The sequence below is a fragment of the Nicotiana tomentosiformis genome, chromosome 3, assembly GCF_000390325.3.
Source record: "Nicotiana tomentosiformis chromosome 3, ASM39032v3, whole genome shotgun sequence".
NCBI lineage: Eukaryota > Viridiplantae > Streptophyta > Magnoliopsida > Solanales > Solanaceae > Nicotiana > Nicotiana tomentosiformis.
This window is the reverse complement of record NC_090814.1, coordinates 113,552,518-113,574,460: the sequence shown is the minus strand read 5'-3', so window position 1 is coordinate 113,574,460 and position 21,943 is coordinate 113,552,518. Positions and strand designations below refer to the sequence as shown.

The 21,943-nt window shown below is 35.1% G+C and overlaps 2 protein-coding genes across 14 annotated transcripts in view; both read right to left on the bottom strand.

The window, feature by feature from the left end:
• The window catches only part of LOC104085495 (pentatricopeptide repeat-containing protein At1g80550, mitochondrial), a 43,694-nt gene that overhangs the window by 21,401 nt on the left and 350 nt on the right, over positions 1-21,943 (bottom strand). For 3 of the 13 annotated variants that reach the window (XM_070197462.1, XM_070197464.1, XM_070197463.1), the window contains exons 1-7: positions 8,402-8,486; positions 6,439-8,053; positions 5,583-5,810; positions 5,277-5,361; positions 3,669-3,747; positions 2,893-3,571; positions 2,034-2,114 (exon numbers count right to left, since the gene is read on the bottom strand). The exons of 1 other annotated variant lie outside the window; for it this stretch is intronic. The gene's annotated coding sequence lies outside the window, so the exon portion shown is untranslated. Of the gene's footprint in view, positions 1-2,033; positions 2,115-2,892; positions 3,572-3,668; positions 3,748-5,276; positions 5,362-5,469; positions 5,811-6,438; positions 8,054-8,401; positions 8,487-11,603; positions 11,689-11,796; positions 11,918-16,575; positions 16,678-21,943 lie in introns of those variants that run through there. 9 more of the 13 variants (XM_070197468.1, XM_070197466.1, XM_070197465.1 and 6 more) reach the window with 9 other exon arrangements.
• On the bottom strand, positions 13,942-16,681 carry LOC138907158 (pentatricopeptide repeat-containing protein At1g80550, mitochondrial-like). The gene is made up of 2 exons (XM_070197485.1): positions 16,576-16,681; positions 13,942-16,015 (listed from the first exon to the last, which is right to left on the bottom strand). The coding sequence occupies exon 2, from the start codon at positions 15,932-15,934 to the stop codon at positions 14,513-14,515; it is 1,422 nt and encodes a 473-aa protein (XP_070053586.1). The 5' UTR covers positions 15,935-16,015; positions 16,576-16,681; the 3' UTR covers positions 13,942-14,512.

Below are 21,943 nucleotides of genomic sequence, written 5' to 3'. Positions count from 1 at the left end.
AGTCAGTTTATGAATTCTCCTGTGATAGTCATTGGGATGCAGTTGTCCGCATTATTCGATATATAAAATCGGCTCCAGGCAAAGGGTTACTCTTTGAGGATCGAGGTCATGAGCAGATCATTGGATACTCAGATGTTGATTGGGCAGGATCACCTTCTGATATACATTCTACGTCTGGATATTGTGTTTTAGTATGAGGAAATTTGGTGTCCTGGAAGAGCAAGAAACAGAATGTAGTTGCTCGGTCTAGTGCAGAAGCAGAATATCGAGCAATGGCTATGGCAACATGTGAGCTAGTCTGGACCAAACAATTGCTCAAGGAGTTGAAATTTGGTGAAATCAGTCGGATGGAACTTGTGTGCGATAATCAAGCTGCCCTTCATATTGCATCAAATCCGGTGTTCCATGAGAGAACTAAACACATTGAGATTGATTGTCACTTCGTCAGAGAAAAGATACTTTCAGGAGAGATTGCTACAAAGTTTGTGAGGTCGAATGATCAACTTGCAGATATTTTCACCAAGTCTCTCACTGGTCCTCGTATTGGTTATATATGTAACAAGCTCGGTACATATGATTTGTATGCATCGGCTTGAGGGGGAGTGTTAGTTTACAGCATGTATATAGTGTAGTATTGTCCCACATTGGTAGAGGAGTAGTATGTCCTTGTATAGTATAGCTATAAATAAGGACCTCTTGTATTGTATTGTTCATCCAATATCAATAACATATTTTCTCCCGTGCCTTCTCACAGTACCAAAGTGTTAGATCATGAGAGTAGCATGAGAATTTTGTCTTCCATTTAAGCATGCAAAAGATCTGTATTTTGCATAATATTGGCATGAATGAGTTTAAATGGTGTGACGTGGTTAGTGAGGATTCATAAACCCGATCTCCACTTGGTTTGGACTGAGGCGTTGTTCTTGTTGTATTTATGCATGCTAAAGCTAGAGATAGCCTCCTATGAACTGTGGCACTACAATGAGACAAAGCAAACTGGAGAGGGTGGTCCTTGATTTGGGCCATGAATGTAAAATTCCAAAGATATATGTGGATCTAGGAAACGAAAAACCGGGTTTGATTCAACTATTTGAGTTAAACAGCATCAGAAAAAGAAAACGATCTACATCTAGGAATGATGAACATGATTTTGAGAATGAACAAAATTGATACGCGAAAGCAGATATAAAAATAAACAGGAGTTGACTTCTTTCTTCCTTTTCTTGGTACCACGAAAAGATCAGAGCAATATTTACTTTTAGAGGAACAAGGACAAAAACCTCTGGCCCAGACACCCCGGTTATAAAGAAAAGACTAAAATCTTGGACTAAATTTTATCCAGTTAGCATAGATACTACAAAGGTTGAAGTGAGATTCAAAGTTTAGAATTCCTCAACAAGGATAAAGGTGCATGAAAGCCATTTGATTTACATCACTAAATAGCATTGAATTTCTTAACTGGGCGAGCGTCCACTTTGTCTTTTGAGAAAGAGAATATCCAAAGTGTGATTAGTCGGGATTTCTAGAGGAAAATTCACAACTCCTTTGTTTATATACATAATGGTGCAGAAGGAAAAGACTCTTTCCTGGCGTTTACAACATAATTAGATGACAGGCCGGTCATTGCAACAATCGGAGTTAGAATAAGGTCGAAGGGGGGAAAAAAAATTAAAAATGCAAAAAACCTAACTCTTTTCACAAATGTACAGGTGATTTTAACTAAAGGTGTCATCTTTTTTCTTAGCAAAAGGTATCAAAACAAGTAAAGAAGATTCCAATATTCGAGACTAAAAATACCTATCAAAAATATATTTCGAGGCTCAGTAAGAGGGCAAGCAACACACCCATTGTATTATTTCAGTCCTTAGCTAAATTAGCTACTATAAGATTAAAAGAAAGAGGAATTACTGGTATCCGCCCCGAAATCCAAGTACAACCAACAAAAGAATAAGGAATTAAACACCATCTGTAATTCTTTTTTCAAAAGAAAAAACGTAGAGCACCAAGATATTTATTTCACATTAGAAGAATACCATTGAGCCCCAAATCAATGGGAGAAGTCGCTAGTCTCCTTCGGCGTATTAGGATGGTCAGCTGTCAAATTCCTCAGCAAACTTCAAAAGAAAAACGAGAGGACTGTCGGGTAGACGAAGCAGATATTTCTCTTCTTATATAATTGTGTGTACTTTGTGAAGAGGTTAAGAAAAATGACAAAATTGGTCCATTATGTTCGTGTAAGTTTAAAATAGTCCCTTAAATATATTTTTGAGTAATTTTGACCTATTTAAGTATGTCAAAAATAAATATTTTCATTTTTTGTCAAATATTTATCAAAATTTAACGGTTATATTTAACAAAAAATTATGAAGAAAAAAATTTAATTAGAAATATTATGAAAGTGTCATCAAGTCTTAGGATCTGTAAGCCAAAATTGCACCAAATACCATAACTGGACCAAAAATAATACTAGAAATTACACCATAATCATAAATATATCAAAAATTACCGTTAAATCTTTTTATTTTTACAGTTCCCATTAATTTTGACAACCAGATTTGTTAATTATTTGACGTTGACCGAAATTGTTCACTTGATAAATATAAAGTACTAATTAGCTTCCTCAGATCGCACTGAATATATTATTGTTAGTGTTGCCCTGTTTTATATATATATATAAACGGTACTATTTTAGACCTACCTTCAAACATGACCAGTTTTGTTATTTTGTCGTGGGAATTGCATTGCCTGCTTTTCATTTGTTATAATGCTCCCCTACTAATTTAAATTGTAAAAACTTCCCCACCATTCTCTGAAATCTTATATATTTTATCACAAAATTTTGTCACTTAAAAGAAAGGAGAAGTTTGGGATCTACTTATTTTTTAAGTTTACCACATCAAGCTATCTATATCTGCCTTCTAGTCCCATACCACTGTCGAACTTTGGCGTGCTTGTTGACTAAACAGTTTTACAAGTCGTTTTTAGCGAATGTACAGAACATCGTTGTCTACTTCTGCCTCTTTGTCCCCGTTGTTTATGTAAAGTCGGCATGCTTACTGAAGTGGCATTTAGGAACAACGTTTCAAGCTATCATGTCGCTGAACCAGTCCCATGTGAAATCCTTGAAGTAGCTGTACTCTAGCTCGACCTGCTTCTTAAAACTGATCAGAAACAGAGAACCTTGAATACACGCATAAGACTAGTTTGTTGTATTAAAGAAATTACGTGTTGCCCAAAAACAAATTGATTCCTGTTATCCTTTACAATTGAAATCCAAAATTGCCTCTATAAATACGTGCAAGACTTTCCAAGTTCCCCAATCAACACAGACAATGTGAAAAGCAGTCCGGTGTCGCTACTACTCACCATCTTTTGAGATAGGTGTACATTGAAAAGAATCCTAAAGGATAGAGACCATGGTTTGATTCTTTCATTGCAGCAAGGTCAGATAACAACTTGAAATCCATGCTACTCCGCATGTTGGCCATGCAGTCATTTGCTTTATCTCAAGCAGCCTATGTTTTCAGGCTTTGGCAAGTGCATCAGAAGTTGTTTCTCCAATTCTACTAGACTGAAAACCCATAAAGATGAGAGGGAAAATTGCATCATAAGAAACACGTATCTTTGAACAATGACGGAAACAAATTCCGATAGCACAATTGGCTTACATCTCATATTTTTGCCGAGCTTCTGTTTGCTTTGCTTTGTAAAGATCACTGTCCTTTGGCAGGGTGCTCAAATTGTTGTCTACAAAGTTGGACCAAAAAACCCCATCAGCAAAAGAATTGGCGAAGACGAAGACGAAAAGGGCTCGGGCGTTTTCAAAGAAGAAACCTTACTGAGTAACTAAAATATTCAACAGAAGAAAGACAAGAAGTAAATTCATGCATAATTAGGTAGACCTGTCCAAAAAGTGGACAACAGAATGGACAAATTTTTCATTCATTCTATGATGTGAGATGCATCTACTTCAAAGCTTATCTAATCTCCCATCCATACTCAATGAAACACCCCATTCCTGCTGAACCCTATCTTAATGGCATAGGTCATTCCACAGTTAAGTCAGTTTCCATGTCTGAGCAGCTCTTCTTCTTCTTTTTTTACTGAAAAAGTGTGCCATCATCAAATGCTATCACCATCCCTCCTAGAAAATCCTGACAACCATCTCTCTTATGTCAAAACAGCAGTACCAATGGACAAGGTCAAAGCAGTGTTGTAACTCCAAATGCAATTTGAATCTACATTTACCCAAATAAAAATTAAAAAATAATTTAGCAAAAAGTAATTGAGCCTCAAGAATTAACTGCAGCCTTGCATCACAAGCAATATCCAACTTAAACCATTCTCCAGGTATCCAGAACAATATTGATGGCCAGCAACTGCCAACGATCCAACTATCAACTAACCAAGCCATACCACCCCATGACTTACCATTTCCACCATGCGTTTCCTTTAACTAGAGATGAGAAAGAACTCTTCGGAAGACCTGAAACTAATTAACAGTTCTCATTCCCAATGCCAAACCGCCAACAGCCCCACTTCCAAGCGCTTCAAAAATGCTGTGGCACCCATGTTTTGGAGGATCCGACACAGGTGCGACATCTCTTTTTGGAGGATCCAAGCAACATAGCCCCACACTCCCAAGTACCTCATTGTCAACACCTTACCTTAATACCTAGAGCTTTTATTATACACACTCTAGAAAGAACATTCATACCTTCCATGACTAGATCAAACCCTGACCTAAAGCAAATAATCGATTTCTACATCTTCCAGCCGACAACAGGATGCAGTGGAGACGTTCAATATTGCAAAAATCATTAAGTAGGAAACTGAAACTACAAGTCAACATGGAGAGTGATAAAAGAAATGTCCTGCAGGCAGATGGATGTGTGGAGTACACGCTACCGTGGGGAAGTACAAGCTAGTGGCAAAGGTAATCAGGCATACATTCATTATTTTGGCTACGCTGCTGTTGAAGTACTAATATTATTGTTGGGTTCATGTATCAGGTAGGATTTGCCTATTCCATAGGAATACCACTATAGCTCTGGCTAAGATATATTACGAACTCCTCAGTCCTGATTCATGAATTTGGGACATTTTAGTCTGCAGGGATCGGACGGAAACCACAGAATTAGATTCAAAGGACCTTTTTTCCCTTGCACAGAAATATTCATTGTAGGAAAAAGGTCCACTACTGATTAATTATCCTGACAACTTAGGCCGTGCTTACTCTTGTTATATATTACACCCTATGTGGCAATCGAATTCACCTGCAATTTGTGGAGGAGCAAATTTCTTCACTTTTTCACTTTCCTGAGCTTCTGACAAAGACATGTTGTTGGTGAATTCTGGTCCCTGTCAATAAAACAAATTCTGAATAACAGGTTTAATCCTGAATATAGATTGATGTTTAGAGAGTAAAATTGACAATTCACGGACAAAAGCATGACGAAATAATCGGACCTAAGGTATTACTGAATTCCCCTTATGATCAATGGATAAGGAAATTGAGATACTGGAAACTCGACGCTAGTGCAATAAGGCATACTCAACTTCCAACAAACTAGAGATTATACCTTCTTCTTCTCCTTCCTCTTTAGAATTTTCATGTGGCATTTTTTAATGTAATGCATCAAATGGTAACGTGAATGCCTTGAATTTAATTGTTCTCTCACATCAGGATTTGCAGTAAGCCAGTCTATAATTTCCTTTGATTTAATCACCTCATCCGTGTCTAGAGACTCTAACCAGGAATAAACAGGCATCCACTGATCAGTTCGTTGAAATCGATGATCAAAATTTTCCTGCCATACATGGATACTAAGAATAAATTGCTAGTCATCTACCACAAATAATAAATCAGTAGATGTTTTAAAAAAAAGTCAAACATTGGGCACTGTGAAAGGAACATGTTTAAACATGTGCAGATTAGATGAAAACTACAGTAACACTTCCTTTACAAAATTTAACTTGCACTTGCCATTGATTCTTAAAATAGGGAATTTTTAGCGTAATCAATATGTCGGATTGGTAACAAACTATAGCAGACTCATTGCAGGCCAATTCCATAAATGGTCATCGATTTATGGCTCACAAAGATCTTATTTGCATGAAACTTTTGATGTCATTGTATACAAAATAATTGTATATTATGCCTATCAAGTTTTGCTTGTAAAAAAAATACTAAACTACAAAGACATGCATCTTCCCTGAATAGTGCAAAAAGAACAATCTGGAAAGCAAACAAACAGAAACCATAAGTATAATGTGCAAACAGTTATTGAAGTTTTTCTCTAAATAATTATCAGCCATGGAGTATTTTCAGTCATTCACATTCACCAAACCACAAACCAGGGTTGTAAAAAGTGAGCGCTTCCTCGCTTAAAACGTAGAGCACCAAGATCAAATATTTATTTCACATAAGAAAAATACCATTGAGCCCCAAATCAATGGGAGAAGTCGCTAGTCTCCTTCGGCGTATTAGGATGGTCAGCTGTCAAATTCCTCAGCAAACTTCAAAAGAAAACGAGAGAACTGTCAGGTAGACGAAGCAGAGATTCTGGAGCACTTTATTTCTGTTCTTATATAATTGTGTGTACTTTGTGAAGAGGTTAAGAAAAATGACAAAATTGGTCCATTATGTTCGTGTAAGTTTAAAATAGTCCCTTAAATATATTTTTGAGTAATTTTGACCTATTTAAGTATGTCAAAAATGAATATTTTCATTTTTTGTCACATATTTATCAAACTTTAACGGTTATATTTAACAAAAAATTATGAAGAAAATTTTTTAATTAGAAATATTATGAAACAGTCATCAAGTCTTAGGATATGTAAGCCAAAATTGCACCAAATGGACCAAAAATAATACTAGAAATTACACCATAATCAAAAATAAATCAAAAATTACCGGTTAAATCTTTTTATTTTTACAGTTCCCATTAATTTTGACAACTAGATTTTTTATTTGAAGGTGATCGAAATTGTTCACTTTTGATAAATATAAAGTACCAATTGGCTTCCCCAGATCTCATTTGTTGGGATCACACTGAATATATTATTGTTAGTGTTGCCCTAGTATATATATAAACGGTACTGTTTTAGACCTACCTTCAAACATGACCAATTTTGTTATTGGGAATTGCATTGCCTGCTATTTATTTGTTATAATGCTCCCCTACCTAATTTAAATTGTAAAAACTTCCCCACCATTCTCTGAAATCTTATATATTTCATCACAAAATTTTGTCACTTAAAAGAAAGGAGAAGTTTGGGATCTACTTATTTTTTAAGTTTACCACATCAAGCTATCTATATCTGCCTTCTAGTCCCATACCACAGTCGAACTTTGGCGTGCTTGTTGACTAAACAGTTTTACAAGTCGTTTTTAGCGACTGTACAGAACATCGTTGTCTACTTCTACCTCTTTGTCCCCGTTGTTTATGTAAAGTCGGCATGCTTACTGAAGTGGCATTTAGGAACAACGTTTCAAGCTATCATGTCGCTGAACCAGTCCCATGTGAAATCCTTGAAGTAGCTGTACTCTAGCTCGAACCTGCTTCTTAAAACTGATCAGAAACAGAGAACTTTGAATACACGTAAGACTAGTTTGTTGTATTAAAGAAATTACGTGTTGCCGGAAAAAAAATTGATTCTTGTTATCCTTTCCTTTACAATAGAAACCCAAAATTGCCTCTATAAATACTAGTACTACTTATTGGTGCAAGACTTTCCAAGTTCCCCAATAAACACAGACAATGTGAAAAGAAATCCGGTTCTTTTGAGATAGGTGTACATTGAAAAGAATCCTGAAGGATAGAGACCATGGTTTGATTCTTTCATTGCAGCAAGGTCAGATAACAATTCTAATTCTCTCTTCGCATGTTGTTTCTTTAACTTTTCATTCAGCATACGGCAAAATGACTTGAGGTGTACAGAGAGCTGTCGCATTTAGATGCAGAAGACCTGATATAATCCAGCTACAAACACGTACGTTACCGAAACGCATTCTGATATCTTGAAAGAGCGCCAAGTGTCATCTTTTTTTCTAGAAAAAGGTATCAAAACAAGTAAAGAAGATTCAAATATTCGAGACTAAAAATACCTAACAAATATATATATATATATATATATATATATATATATATATATATATATATATATATATATATTCGAGCCTGAGTAAGAGGGCAAGCAACACCACCATTGTATTATTTCAGTTCTTAGCTAAATTAGCTACTATAAGATTAAAAGAAAGAGGAATTACTGGTACCCGCCCCGAAATCCAAGTACAACCAACAAAGGAATAAGGAGTTAAACACCATCTGTAATTCTTTTTTAAAAAAAAAAACGTAGAGCACCAAGATCAAATATTTATTTCACATTAGAAGAATACCATTGAGCCCCAAATCAATGGGAGAAGTCGCTAGTCTCCTTCGGCGTATTAGGATGGTCAGCTGTCAAATTCCTCAGCAAACTTCAAAAGAAAAACGAGAGGATTGTCGGGTAGACGAAGCAGATATTTCTCTTCTTATATAATTGTGTGTACTTTGTGAAGAGGTTAAGAAAAATGACAAAATTGGTCCATTATGTTCGTGTAAGTTTAAAATAGTCCCTTAAATATATTTTTGAGTAATTTTGACCTATTTAAGTATGTCAAAAATAAATATTTTCATTTTTTGTCAAATATTTATCAAAATTTAACGGTTATAATTAACAAAAAATTATGAAGAAAAAAATTTAATTAGAAATATTATGAAAGTGTCATCAAGTCTTAGGATCTGTAAGCCAAAATTGCACCAAACACTAGAACTGGACCAAAAATAATACTAGAAATTACACCATAATCATAAATATATCAAAAATTACCGTTAAATCTTTTTATTTTTACAGTTCCCATTAATTTTGACAACCAGATTTGTTAATTATTTGACGGTGATCGAAATTGTTCACTTTTGATAAATATAAAGTATCAATTGACTCACACTGAATATATTATTGTTATTTTAGACCTTACCTTCAAACATGACCAGTTTCGTTATTTTGTGGTGGAATTGCATTGCCTGCTTTTCATTTGTTATAATGCTCCCCTACTAATTTAAATTGTAAAAACTTCCCCACCATTCTCTGAAATCTTATATATTTCATAACAAAATTTTGTCACTTGAAAGAAACGAGAAGTCTGGGATCTACTTATTTTTTAAGTTTACCACATCAAGCTATCTATATCTGCCTTCTAGTCCCATACCACAATCGAAGTTTGGCGTGCTTGTTGACTAAACAGTTTTACAAGTCGTTTTTAGTGAATGTACAAAACAACGTTGTCTACTTCTGCCTCTTTGTCCCCGTTGTTTATCTGAAGTCGGCATACATGCTTACTGAAGTAGCATTTAGGAACAACGTTTCAAGCTATCATGTCGCTGAACCAGTCCAATGTGAAATCCTTGAAGTAGCTGTACTCTAGCTCGACTTGCTTCTTAAAACTGATCAGAAACAGAGAACCTTGAATACACGCATAAGACTAGTTTGTTGTATTAAAGAAATTACGTGTTGCCCAAAAACAAATTGATTCCTGTTATCCTTTACAATTGAAATCCAAAATTGCCTCTATAAATACGTGCAAGACTTTCCAAGTTCCCCAATCAACACAGACAATGTGAAAAGCAGTCCGGTGTCGCTACTACTCACCATCTTTTGAGATAGGTGTACATTGAAAAGAATCCTAAAGGATAGAGACCATGGTTTGATTCTTTCATTGCAGCAAGGTCAGATAACAACTTGAAATCCATGCTACTCCGCATGTTGGCCATGCAGTCATTTGCTTTATCTCAAGCAGCCTATGTTTTCAGGCTTTGGCAAGTGCATCAGAAGCTGTTTCTCCAATTCTACTAGACTGAAAACCCATAAAGATGAGAGGGAAAATTGCATCATAAGAAACACGTATCTTTGAACAATGACGGAAACAAATTCCGATAGCACAATTGGCTTACATCTCATATTTTTGCCGAGCTTCTGTTTGCTTTGCTTTGTAAAGATCACTGCCCTTTGGCAGGGTGCTCAAATTGTTGTCTACAAAGTTGGACCAAAAAACCCCATCAGCAAAAGAATTGGCGAAGACGAAGACGAAAAGGGCTCGGGCGTTTTCAAAGAAGAAACCTTACTGAGTAACTAAAATATTCAACAGAAGAAAGACAAGAAGTAAATCCATGCATAATTAGGTAGACCTGTCCAAAAAGTGGACAACAGAATGGACAAATTTTTCATTCATTCTATGATGTGAGATGCATCTACTTCAAAGCTTATCTAATCTCCCATCCATACTCAATGGAACACCCCATTCCTGCTGAACCCTATCTTAATGGCATAGGTCATTCCACAGTTAAGTCAGTTTCCATGTCTGAGCAGCTCTTCTTCTTCTTTTTTTACTGAAAAAGTGTGCCATCATCAAATGCTATCACCATCCCTCCTAGAAAATCCTGACAACCATCTCTCTTATGTCAAAACAGCAGTACCAATGGACAAGGTCAAAGCAGTGTTGTAACTCCAAATGCAATTTGAATCTACATTTACCCAAATAAAAATTAAAAAATAATTTAGCAAAAAGTAATTGAGCCTCAAGAATTAACTGCAGCCTTGCATCACAAGCAATATCCAACTTAAACCATTCTCCAGGTATCCAGAACAATATTGATGGCCAGCAACTGCCAACGATCCAACTATCAACTAACCAAGCCATACCACCCCATGACTTACCATTTCCACCATGCGTTTCCTTTAACTAGAGATGAGAAAGAACTCTTCGGAAGACCTGAAACTAATTAACAGTTCTCATTCCCAATGCCAAACCGCCAACAGCCCCACTTCCAAGCGCTTCAAAAATGCTGTGGCACCCATGTTTTGGAGGATCCGACACAGGTGCGACATCTCTTTTTGGAGGATCCAAGCAACATAGCCCCACACTCCCAAGTACCTCATTGTCAACACCTTACCTTAATACCTAGAGCTTTTATTATACACACTCTAGAAAGAACATTCATACCTTCCATGACTAGATCAAACCCTGACCTAAAGCAAATAATCGATTTCTACATCTTCCAGCCGACAACAGGATGCAGTGGAGACGTTCAATATTGCAAAAATCATTAAGTAGGAAACTGAAACTACAAGTCAACATGGAGAGTGATAAAAGAAATGTCCTGCAGGCAGATGGATGTGTGGAGTACACGCTACCGTGGGGAAGTACAAGCTAGTGGCAAAGGTAATCAGGCATACATTCATTATTTTGGCTACGCTGCTGTTGAAGTACTAATATTATTGTTGGGTTCATGTATCAGGTAGGATTTGCCTATTCCATAGGAATACCGCTATAGCTCTGGCTAAGATATATTACGAACTCCTCAGTCCTGATTCATGAATTTGGGACATTTTAGTCTGCAGGGATCGGACGGAAACCACAGAATTAGATTCAAAGGACCTTTTTTCCCTTGCACAGAAATATTCATTGTAGGAAAAAGGTCCACTACTGATTAATTATCCTGACAACTTAGGCCGTGCTTACTCTTGTTATATATTACACCCTATGTGGCAATCGAATTCACCTGCAATTTGTGGAGGAGCAAATTTCTTCACTTTTTCACTTTCCTGAGCTTCTGACAAAGACATGTTGTTGGTGAATTCTGGTCCCTGTCAATAAAACAAATTCTGAATAACAGGTTTAATCCTGAATATAGATTGATGTTTAGAGAGTAAAATTGACAATTCACGGACAAAAGCATGACGAAATAATCGGACCTAAGGTATTACTGAATTCCCCTTATGATCAATGGATAAGGAAATTGAGATACTGGAAACTCGACGCTAGTGCAATAAGGCATACTCAACTTCCAACAAACTAGAGATTATACCTTCTTCTTCTCCTTCCTCTTTAGAATTTTCATGTGGCATTTTTTAATGTAATGCATCAAATGGTAACGTGAATGCCTTGAATTTAATTGTTCTCTCACATCAGGATTTGCAGTAAGCCAGTCTATAATTTCCTTTGATTTAATCACCTCATCCGTGTCTAGAGACTCTAACCAGGAATAAACAGGCATCCACTGATCAGTTCGTTGAAATCGATGATCAAAATTTTCCTGCCATACATGGATACTAAGAATAAATTGCTAGTCATCTACCACAAATAATAAATCAGTAGATGTTTTAAAAAAAAGTCAAACATTGGGCACTGTGAAAGGAACATGTTTAAACATGTGCAGATTAGATGAAAACTACAGTAACACTTCCTTTACAAAATTTAACTTGCACTTGCCATTGATTCTTAAAATAGGGAATTTTTAGCGTAATCAATATGTCGGATTGGTAACAAACTATAGCAGACTCATTGCAGGCCAATTCCATAAATGGTCATCGATTTATGGCTCACAAAGATCTTATTTGCATGAAACTTTTGATGTCATTGTATACAAAATAATTGTATATTATGCCTATCAAGTTTTGCTTGTAAAAAAAATACTAAACTACAAAGACATGCATCTTCCCTGAATAGTGCAAAAAGAACAATCTGGAAAGCAAACAAACAGAAACCATAAGTATAATGTGCAAACAGTTATTGAAGTTTTTCTCTAAATAATTATCAGCCATGGAGTATTTTCAGTCATTCACATTCACCAAACCACAAACCAGGGTTGTAAAAAGTGAGCGCTTCCTCGCTTAAAACGTAGAGCACCAAGATCAAATATTTATTTCACATAAGAAAAATACCATTGAGCCCCAAATCAATGGGAGAAGTCGCTAGTCTCCTTCGGCGTATTAGGATGGTCAGCTGTCAAATTCCTCAGCAAACTTCAAAAGAAAACGAGAGAACTGTCAGGTAGACGAAGCAGAGATTCTGGAGCACTTTATTTCTGTTCTTATATAATTGTGTGTACTTTGTGAAGAGGTTAAGAAAAATGACAAAATTGGTCCATTATGTTCGTGTAAGTTTAAAATAGTCCCTTAAATATATTTTTGAGTAATTTTGACCTATTTAAGTATGTCAAAAATGAATATTTTCATTTTTTGTCACATATTTATCAAACTTTAACGGTTATATTTAACAAAAAATTATGAAGAAAATTTTTTAATTAGAAATATTATGAAACAGTCATCAAGTCTTAGGATATGTAAGCCAAAATTGCACCAAATGGACCAAAAATAATACTAGAAATTACACCATAATCAAAAATAAATCAAAAATTACCGGTTAAATCTTTTTATTTTTACAGTTCCCATTAATTTTGACAACTAGATTTTTTATTTGAAGGTGATCGAAATTGTTCACTTTTGATAAATATAAAGTACAAATTGGCTTCCCCAGATCTCATTTGTTGGGATCACACTGAATATATTATTGTTAGTGTTGCCCTAGTATATATATAAACGGTACTGTTTTAGACCTACCTTCAAACATGACCAATTTTGTTATTGGGAATTGCATTGCCTGCTATTTATTTGTTATAATGCTCCCCTACCTAATTTAAATTGTAAAAACTTCCCCACCATTCTCTGAAATCTTATATATTTCATCACAAAATTTTGTCACTTAAAAGAAAGGAGAAGTTTGGGATCTACTTATTTTTTAAGTTTACCACATCAAGCTATCTATATCTGCCTTCTAGTCCCATACCACAGTCGAACTTTGGCGTGCTTGTTGACTAAACAGTTTTACAAGTCGTTTTTAGCGACTGTACAGAACATCGTTGTCTACTTCTACCTCTTTGTCCCCGTTGTTTATGTAAAGTCGGCATGCTTACTGAAGTGGCATTTAGGAACAACGTTTCAAGCTATCATGTCGCTGAACCAGTCCCATGTGAAATCCTTGAAGTAGCTGTACTCTAGCTCGAACCTGCTTCTTAAAACTGATCAAAAACAGAGAACTTTGAATACACGTAAGACTAGTTTGTTGTATTAAAGAAATTACGTGTTGCCGGAAAAAAAATTGATTCTTGTTATCCTTTCCTTTACAATAGAAACCCAAAATTGCCTCTATAAATACTAGTACTACTTATTGGTGCAAGACTTTCCAAGTTCCCCAATAAACACAGACAATGTGAAAAGAAGTCCGGTTCTTTTGAGATAGGTGTACATTGAAAAGAATCCTGAAGGATAGAGACCATGGTTTGATTCTTTCATTGCAGCAAGGTCAGATAACAATTCTAATTCTCTCTTCGCATGTTGTTTCTTTAACTTTTCATTCAGCATACGGCAAAATGACTTGAGGTGTACAGAGAGCTGTCGCATTTAGATGCAGAAGACCTGATATAATCCAGCTACAAACACGTACGTTACCGAAACGCATTCTGATATCTTCAAAGAGCGCCAAGTGACGAGGCATCACTTCTGTGCTTTGTAGACACATACAAAAGGAGGACCGCCTGCTGCCACAAAGCACAAGGATGACAAAGAACTGATGAAGTTTAACATGGGATTCTACATCTTAAAGTACAGTCTCATGTGCATTCATAAAACATCAGCTGCCTCCATAGTCAGCACTAGTCAACTTTGTCCCCAGTTCTACCCTCGGCTTAGCTGAAAGGCCCCTTGCTAACATCTCTTCATCATATTTCCGTGCCATATCAACCATACCCTTTTGCACCAAAGCGTCAATTAATGCATTGTAAGCAGACACATCTGGACTCAACCCCTGTTTTTCCATCTTTTCCCAAAGAATAAAGACCGGTCGAAGAAATCCCCATCTTCCAAATTTCCTCATAAGCATGACATAAGTGTCCATCCTGGGCCGCACTCCGCTTTCAATCATTCTATCAAACAACTTGAGAATCTCTCTGGGCTTCTCAAGGCATCCAAAAAAGCAGTTGTATGTAATGACATTAGGCTCGCAACCCTTGCTAGGCATTTGATTAAGCAATCTATATGCGTCTTTGTACCTCCCATTTTCACACATAAGCTTGATGAGTGTGTTATATGTTGAAACATTTGGTTTGCACTCCAACTCAATCATCTCTTGACAAAGCTTAGCTGCTACATCAACACCATCTGAAATCCCAATAGCACGGATGACAATGTTATACGCGATCACATCCAAGTCAATTCCCTTCTTCTTCATTTCTTTGTATAATTTTACAGTTTTCCATGGTTTTCCGCTCTTGCATTGTACATCCATGTAAGTAGAGTACGAATATAGATCCTTTTGCACACCCCTTGTGTCCATCTCTTCCCAAAACTGTCTACACTTCCCCCACCAACTCAGTTTGAACCACCCACGAAGAAGCATATTACATATTTTTGTGTCCACTTTAAAGCAAGAATACTTCACATCATTCTTGTTCTTAGGGAAGCACAACTCTTCGGCCTCTATCACATGCTTATACTCACATAAAGCATCAATTAGATTTGAAAATGAAACTTGATCTTTTAAATTAAATTCCTCCATCTTATCAAACGTATCAATTGCTTCTTTAACCATGTGAGCAGACACATAACGTTTGAACAACACCCGGAAAGTGGTGTGGTCAGGTGTGGAGGATGCACTTCTCATTCTCTCAATCAAATTCCAAGCTGCATCAAATTCAAAAAACTTGCCAAGAATGTCAATAAGCTGGTTGCAAGTTTGGATGGTGTGGTGGAAGCCACACTGCTCCTCAGCCCAGTTGAAGAACTCTAAAGCTCTTCTCCAGTCATTGTTGTAACAAGAGAGCGTCTCTAGCACGATGGTGGGGTTTAGGGGTTCAAAGGAAGCACTTGTTGAACTGGTAGGAAGATTTAGAAGTGGGGATGAATGGGGGTCATCATAGTTGGGAAAGGGAGTGGGATTGGGGGGTTTGGAGGGAGTGGAGTGATAATCGTGATGGTGAAGCAAGTTTTCTAATTGGGTGAGAAGCAAAGAAGAAGGTAAGAAAGTTGAATATCGATAAATAACAAACGAAAGCATTCTAGAAGAGTAGGAACTGGTTTTCGAATATAATCTGCAGTAACTGTGTGGTTCTCAGGAGTGCAGGAGTTAATGATTGTCCTGTAATGTAAATTACAATGATAAAAAATGTTATATTAGTTTAGCATCACCACAGAAAGGATCTCTAAACGTTAAACATTTTGAATTTTTCCAGTATTCTGTAATGGAAGAGTGTATACTGGCAAATATTTGTTTGCTCTTGACTTATTATTGGTGTTTCTTTATAAATACTTGTAATGGGCAGTGTAATGATGTAATCAAAATTTCATTGTTTACATGTTGTCTTTCTTTTATTTACGTAATTTAGTTCGCCTTTTATTTTCTGCTAATATATATGGCTGTATATACTTTTCATCATTTCCATAAGGTTCTTCGAACATGTTTGACTAAGACATTTGTTTTATTTAGTTTTACATTTTTCAACACATAAACAAGTACTTGAATTCCAAACTATACTGTAATGCACAATTTCCAATAAAACAAAAACTCAACTGAATCCCATCTCGATCTCAACTCAATTCACAAATCACAAATCATTCATGATCACATAAAAACCATCTCTTAACACATTTCACATCCCTTGTTATGATAATTTGATTTAAGGACAAAAGGAAACTTACCAATTTACTGGAAAAATTGATGGACAACAACACAGAAGTAATTGCAGCCACTAGACCCCAGCCAGTTAGAGTTGAGGGGCTTTTGACTCTTCTTTTGTTTCTGCAAAGTAAAAAATAAGCCTCAATGCATTGACACTACCAACCAAGAAACAAAAGGAAATTTCCTGATTCAATTTACCAAACCAACGTAATACAATTTCAAGTTAGCAATTCCCCAATTCATTCCCCCACCCACCCCAAACACACACAAAAAAAACTACTAAACTTGAATATATAGTAGAACTTAACTTAAAGAACAACCCAGTTTAGCATAGATAATTCACTGTAAACTAATTTCTCAAGTTGGTAAATTTTATAATACCTATCGTTTTAAAAAAAATTAGAACTTTTAAAACCATAATGGAGCTGCAATCACCTCTCTCTTATTATAAGATTTCAATTTGGTTATCATAACCAATGGCGGATCCAAGATTTCAAAGTCATGGGTGCTCGTTGGAAAGAGTTGCGAAAGAAGACGGTAGAAGAATTTAGCTATGGGTGCTCACTCAGTAGTTATCTAAATTTTTTGCTAATTGCCTACGTAAATATACTAAATCTGGGTAAAGAAAATGGGTGCTTGAAGCACCCACAACTCTTCATGTGTATCCACCACTGATTATAACCTAATATATTTGATAAATTAAAGAAAAAAACATGTACGGACAATATTAATTGAAAGCTAATATTCTACAGGATATTTTTTCAAAACAGAAAATAATTAGTACTCAGCTTATGAAGTAATAATCTTAAGATGTACTTACCAAAAAAACAATAATACTCCTAATAACTTTAAGATGTGCAATTGAATTACATTGTTCTAAAATGTGAAATGGAGTCCGCTTATAAACGCTTAAACTAATTTCGTTTTTCAATTGTAACAGACTAACAGTATACATACATGAGTTTTCAGGCTTCAATAGATATAACTGAATGAATAGCTTTATTAGAGATATACTGGCCAATGGCTCAAACTCTCAATCCTTTGCAAGATCATAGCATCTTGTTCACCGACTCAAAGCATGAAATTGTAATATAAAACATGTGATTTTTGCATCAAGGATGAAGACTAGTAGTGTTAATTAGCACATTTCAGGATGCAACGAGTTGCAGTGTCTTCTTAAAATACGCATAGAACTAAATTAAGAACCAAAAAGACTGAGTTGGTAAATAGCTCAAATAGGTAAATCACAGAGTAAACGCTATGCGTGTTATATAAGAGAGCAAAATCAAATAAAATGGAGATATACCTTGCCTCAAGTCGGGATGCAACAGTCGAAGGCAACGAAGTTGTTTCAGTTCTGAATACGAAGAGAGAAGTGGGCACCGCGGAGGAAAATACTAGAGAGAATAAGCTAGGGTTTAAACTAAGAAGAATCAATCAGAATAAGATAGAATTGAAAAAAAAGAACCCCCAAAATTCTTTCTTGGACAGTTGCGAATCATTGGGCTATTTATAAGTAGCAGATTGCATTTTGAGAAATTGCTCAAATGCTATTTAATTTCATATTTATAAATTGCATCTGAAATGCAAGTTAAGCTAATGACATCTCCTAAACCGTCTATTATTTCAGCTAACTTAGAACTAGACATATTCATGGTTCGGTTTGGATCGGTTTTTTCCCTAAAAAAGAAACCCAACTATTTAAGTCGGTTCTTAAAATGTTGGAATCAAACTAAACCAATTAAGTCGGTCTTTTAGCGATTCAATTTTTGTCGATTTTTATCGGTTTTTTCGGTTATTTGTCGTATTTTTTTCTTAAATATGAGACATACACTACCAAACACATATTCCGACGACTACATTTTCAACGTAACGCTATCAAACCAACTGCTCTTTGAGAAATCTATCATTTACCATGATATATTGATGATAATTGAATCGAATAGTGATGAACAATTTAAGTACTTAATTAAAAATCGATTATTTTTAACACGAAATAATTCTTGTACTTAGCAAAAGCAAACTACCAATCAAACTAGAATGTAAAAGAAAAGAATTAGATTATTGTAATAGCAAAAAACTAGACTTAAAATACAAACGACTAATATGTACCATAACATTTTAGAAACTTTATATAAAAATACACGTATATATAAGTGTAATAATAAATTTAAATAGCTACCTCTATAGTAGGTTTGGTTGGATTTTTTCAGTTATTTTTTTATTAAAACCAAAACCAAACCAAATTTGATTGGTTTTTTAAATTCAAAACCAAAACCAAACCAAACCTAAAAAGTATCGGTTTTTTTGGTCGGTTTGGTTCGGTTTTTCGGGTTTTTATGAACACCCCTACTTAGAACACATGTAAATAATTTTTCACACATGCATTATACATATTTTGAAATTTCACAAATATTACACATTAATGAAATTTTCCAACTAAAATTACATATTTTAGGAAAGAATTACTTCAATATGATCCTATGTCTTGTTAAATAACAAAAATAGTCTGTTGATCTAAAATAATTCGTTAAATATACTAATTAGCAGTTTTGATCCGTTAATTCATAAAATATGAAAAATTTCTTAATTTAATAAACTCCGACTATTAAATTTTACGGGATAATGAAACAATAAAGTTCTTTATTTTATTAAAAATATCAAATTATGAGTAAGAGTTAATTATGAAGTTTTAAAAATTAATTATAATTACAGTTTTATCTAACATAGAATGCACTTAATGGTTAATAAAACATCAACATTTTGTGTTGAAGATGTGCTTTTATGATAGTATAACTTAAGATAAATAGGTTACATACATCTCGAGGAAATTACCTGTTAATATTTTTTTGTTTTTAACGAAACTTTAACCAACAACAACAACATACCCAGTATAATCTCACTAGTGGCGTCTAAGGAAGGTAGTGTGTACGCAAACCTTACCCCTACCTGGAGAGGTAGAGAGCTTGTTTTTGATAGACCATCGGCTCAAGATAAGGTGGAAAAGAAGAAAAGGAAAAAAGAAGAAGGAGAAAGAAAGACGAGGGAGACAAAAGACGATAAGGAAAACGAGAAGAAAAGGTAGCATCAGATAGTAACAATGAAATTTTAACCATGAAATTTAATATTTACGCTCATTTCATTAGGATACACTTTTAAGTGCATATAATTATTTGCTTATTAGGATATTATCATTAAATTTGAGTAGATTAATCAAAATAATTTGTTTTCTCAATAATTAGAGTCGATTGTCTAAGCTTTTATGTCCTGAATGCTACTCCACAAAGTATTAGGAACGTATCCATAATGAAGCGCACCAAAATAATTTATTTATTTATTTGGTAATTAAACATTTAGCATTAACCACTAATGTAAATATTTACAAAGTATAGCAGGTCACCACGACATGTGTTAAAAACAAGCTCTAGGTCTGTCATTAATGGAGTCGATGAATTGAAGAAGAAGAGAGAAGAGAGAACAGAGAAGAGAAGAGAGGACGGTTCTGGAAAGAGAAAGTGCATCTGAATTTTCTCTCTCATATTCCTGAAGTACATTGTACACTATTATATACCTATTACAAGAAAATATCTCCACTAACTATTCTTATAACAGCTAAGCAACTATCCTCTAACTAATTATTCTTCTAGAAGAGTACAATATAAATAGCTAACTGTACAACTATTTATTTCTACACTCCCCCTCAAGTTGAGAATGGAAAATATTTTCCATTCCCAACTTGGAAAGTAATGTTGAATGTTGTTGATGGCCTAAAGCCTTTGTCAAGATGTCTGCAGGTTGTTCTTGACTAGATATATATGTAGTTCTTATCAAACCTTCTTGTATTTGCTCCCTTATAAAGTGGCAGTCAATTTCTATATGTTTTGTTCTCTCATGGTACATAGGATTAGCTGCTATTTGTAAGGATGCCTTGTTATCACAATACAACTCAATAGGCATCTTCACATTCACTTGTAACTCCATCAATAGTCCTTTCAACCATATTAATTTTGCTACTCTATGTGCCATACTTCTTCTATATTCAGCTTCTGCCGAACTTCTAGATATAGTGCTCTGCTTCTTTGCTTTCCAGGAGATAAGTGATGCTCCTAGCTTGATACAGAAACTAGTAACTTATTTTCTAGACATGGGTCATGAAGCCTAGTCTGAATCACAGTAAGCCACAATTTCTTCCGCACTAGTGCTTGACATTAAAAGTCCAAGTCCAGGTTGTTTCTTGACATACTTCACTACATGTAGATCTGCTTCATAATGTGACCTTTTTGGTGCATGCATAAATTGACTCAAATATTGTACTGCATATGCAATGTCTGGTCTGGTTATCGTTAAGTACAACAACTTTCCAACTACCCTCTGAAAAATGGTCTTATCTTCCAAAAGCTCATCAGAACTTCCTTTCTTTATTAGCTCATCAAATTCTGCACTAGTTAGCTATAGATGTTGTTCCATTGGAGTTTCTTTAGGCCTTGAACCTGAGAGGCCTGCTTCAGAGATCATCTCCAAGGCGTACTTTCTTTGTGATATTATGATTAGGGGTGGGCATTCGGTATTTCGGTTTGGTATTTAAGAATTTCGGTATTCGGTTTATCAATTGTGTATACCAAATACCGTACAAAAGTATTTCGGTACGGTTCGGTATTTCTTATTTTGGTTTGGTACGGTTTCGGTTTAATATTCGCTAAATAAGCAACGCTAACGAGTGACCATTCTCCTATGTTTCAATGCCCTGTCTAACTGTTCAGCCAAGAAATGAAGAAATACAATGAAATTGAACAACCATTTCTTCAGAAAGAAGTAAATAGACTTATAGACATGATGCATTTTCTATTTTCTAATGCTGGCATTTGGAGCCAGCAAGCCAAAATGTTATGCAATTACAAATAAGCAGCAAAATAAGAAGGTCTACATTTCTAAACGGAATAAGCAGCATCAAGCCAAAACATGGGGAAGAGGAAAACTATCAAACACCATAATCCACATCCCAAAAGGAGGACTAATAGAAAATCATATTAATTGTTGGCAATTTACTCTCTAGCTGCAGTTCATTTTATAGAAGGGATTCCCCATTAGCTTTATTTTGCACAAATAGAAATACTTTTCTATTTTTCTCTGTAATTTTGTACTATAAAACATAATACAGTAACAATTGTATTTATGAAATTTAAGATAGAAAACAAAATTGAATTATATGAAATCTCTTTTTAGTATCTTCGAATTAAATTTCTGCACTGAATCAATATTATCATCAGCTGTTTTTCGCTTTCCACACACAATTACTTTATTAGAAATAGAAACAGATCGCTAAAATCTTCTGAATGCAATTGATGATATTTTGCATTTACTCAATTGCTTTTCAAGGTAATCAAAGAA

Bases quoted from the DNA above. Each gene is read 5' to 3' on its own strand.
- LOC138907158 (XM_070197485.1), bottom strand. From the start codon at position 15,934: ATGCTTTCGTTTGTTATTTATCGATATTCAACTTTCTTACCTTCTTCT.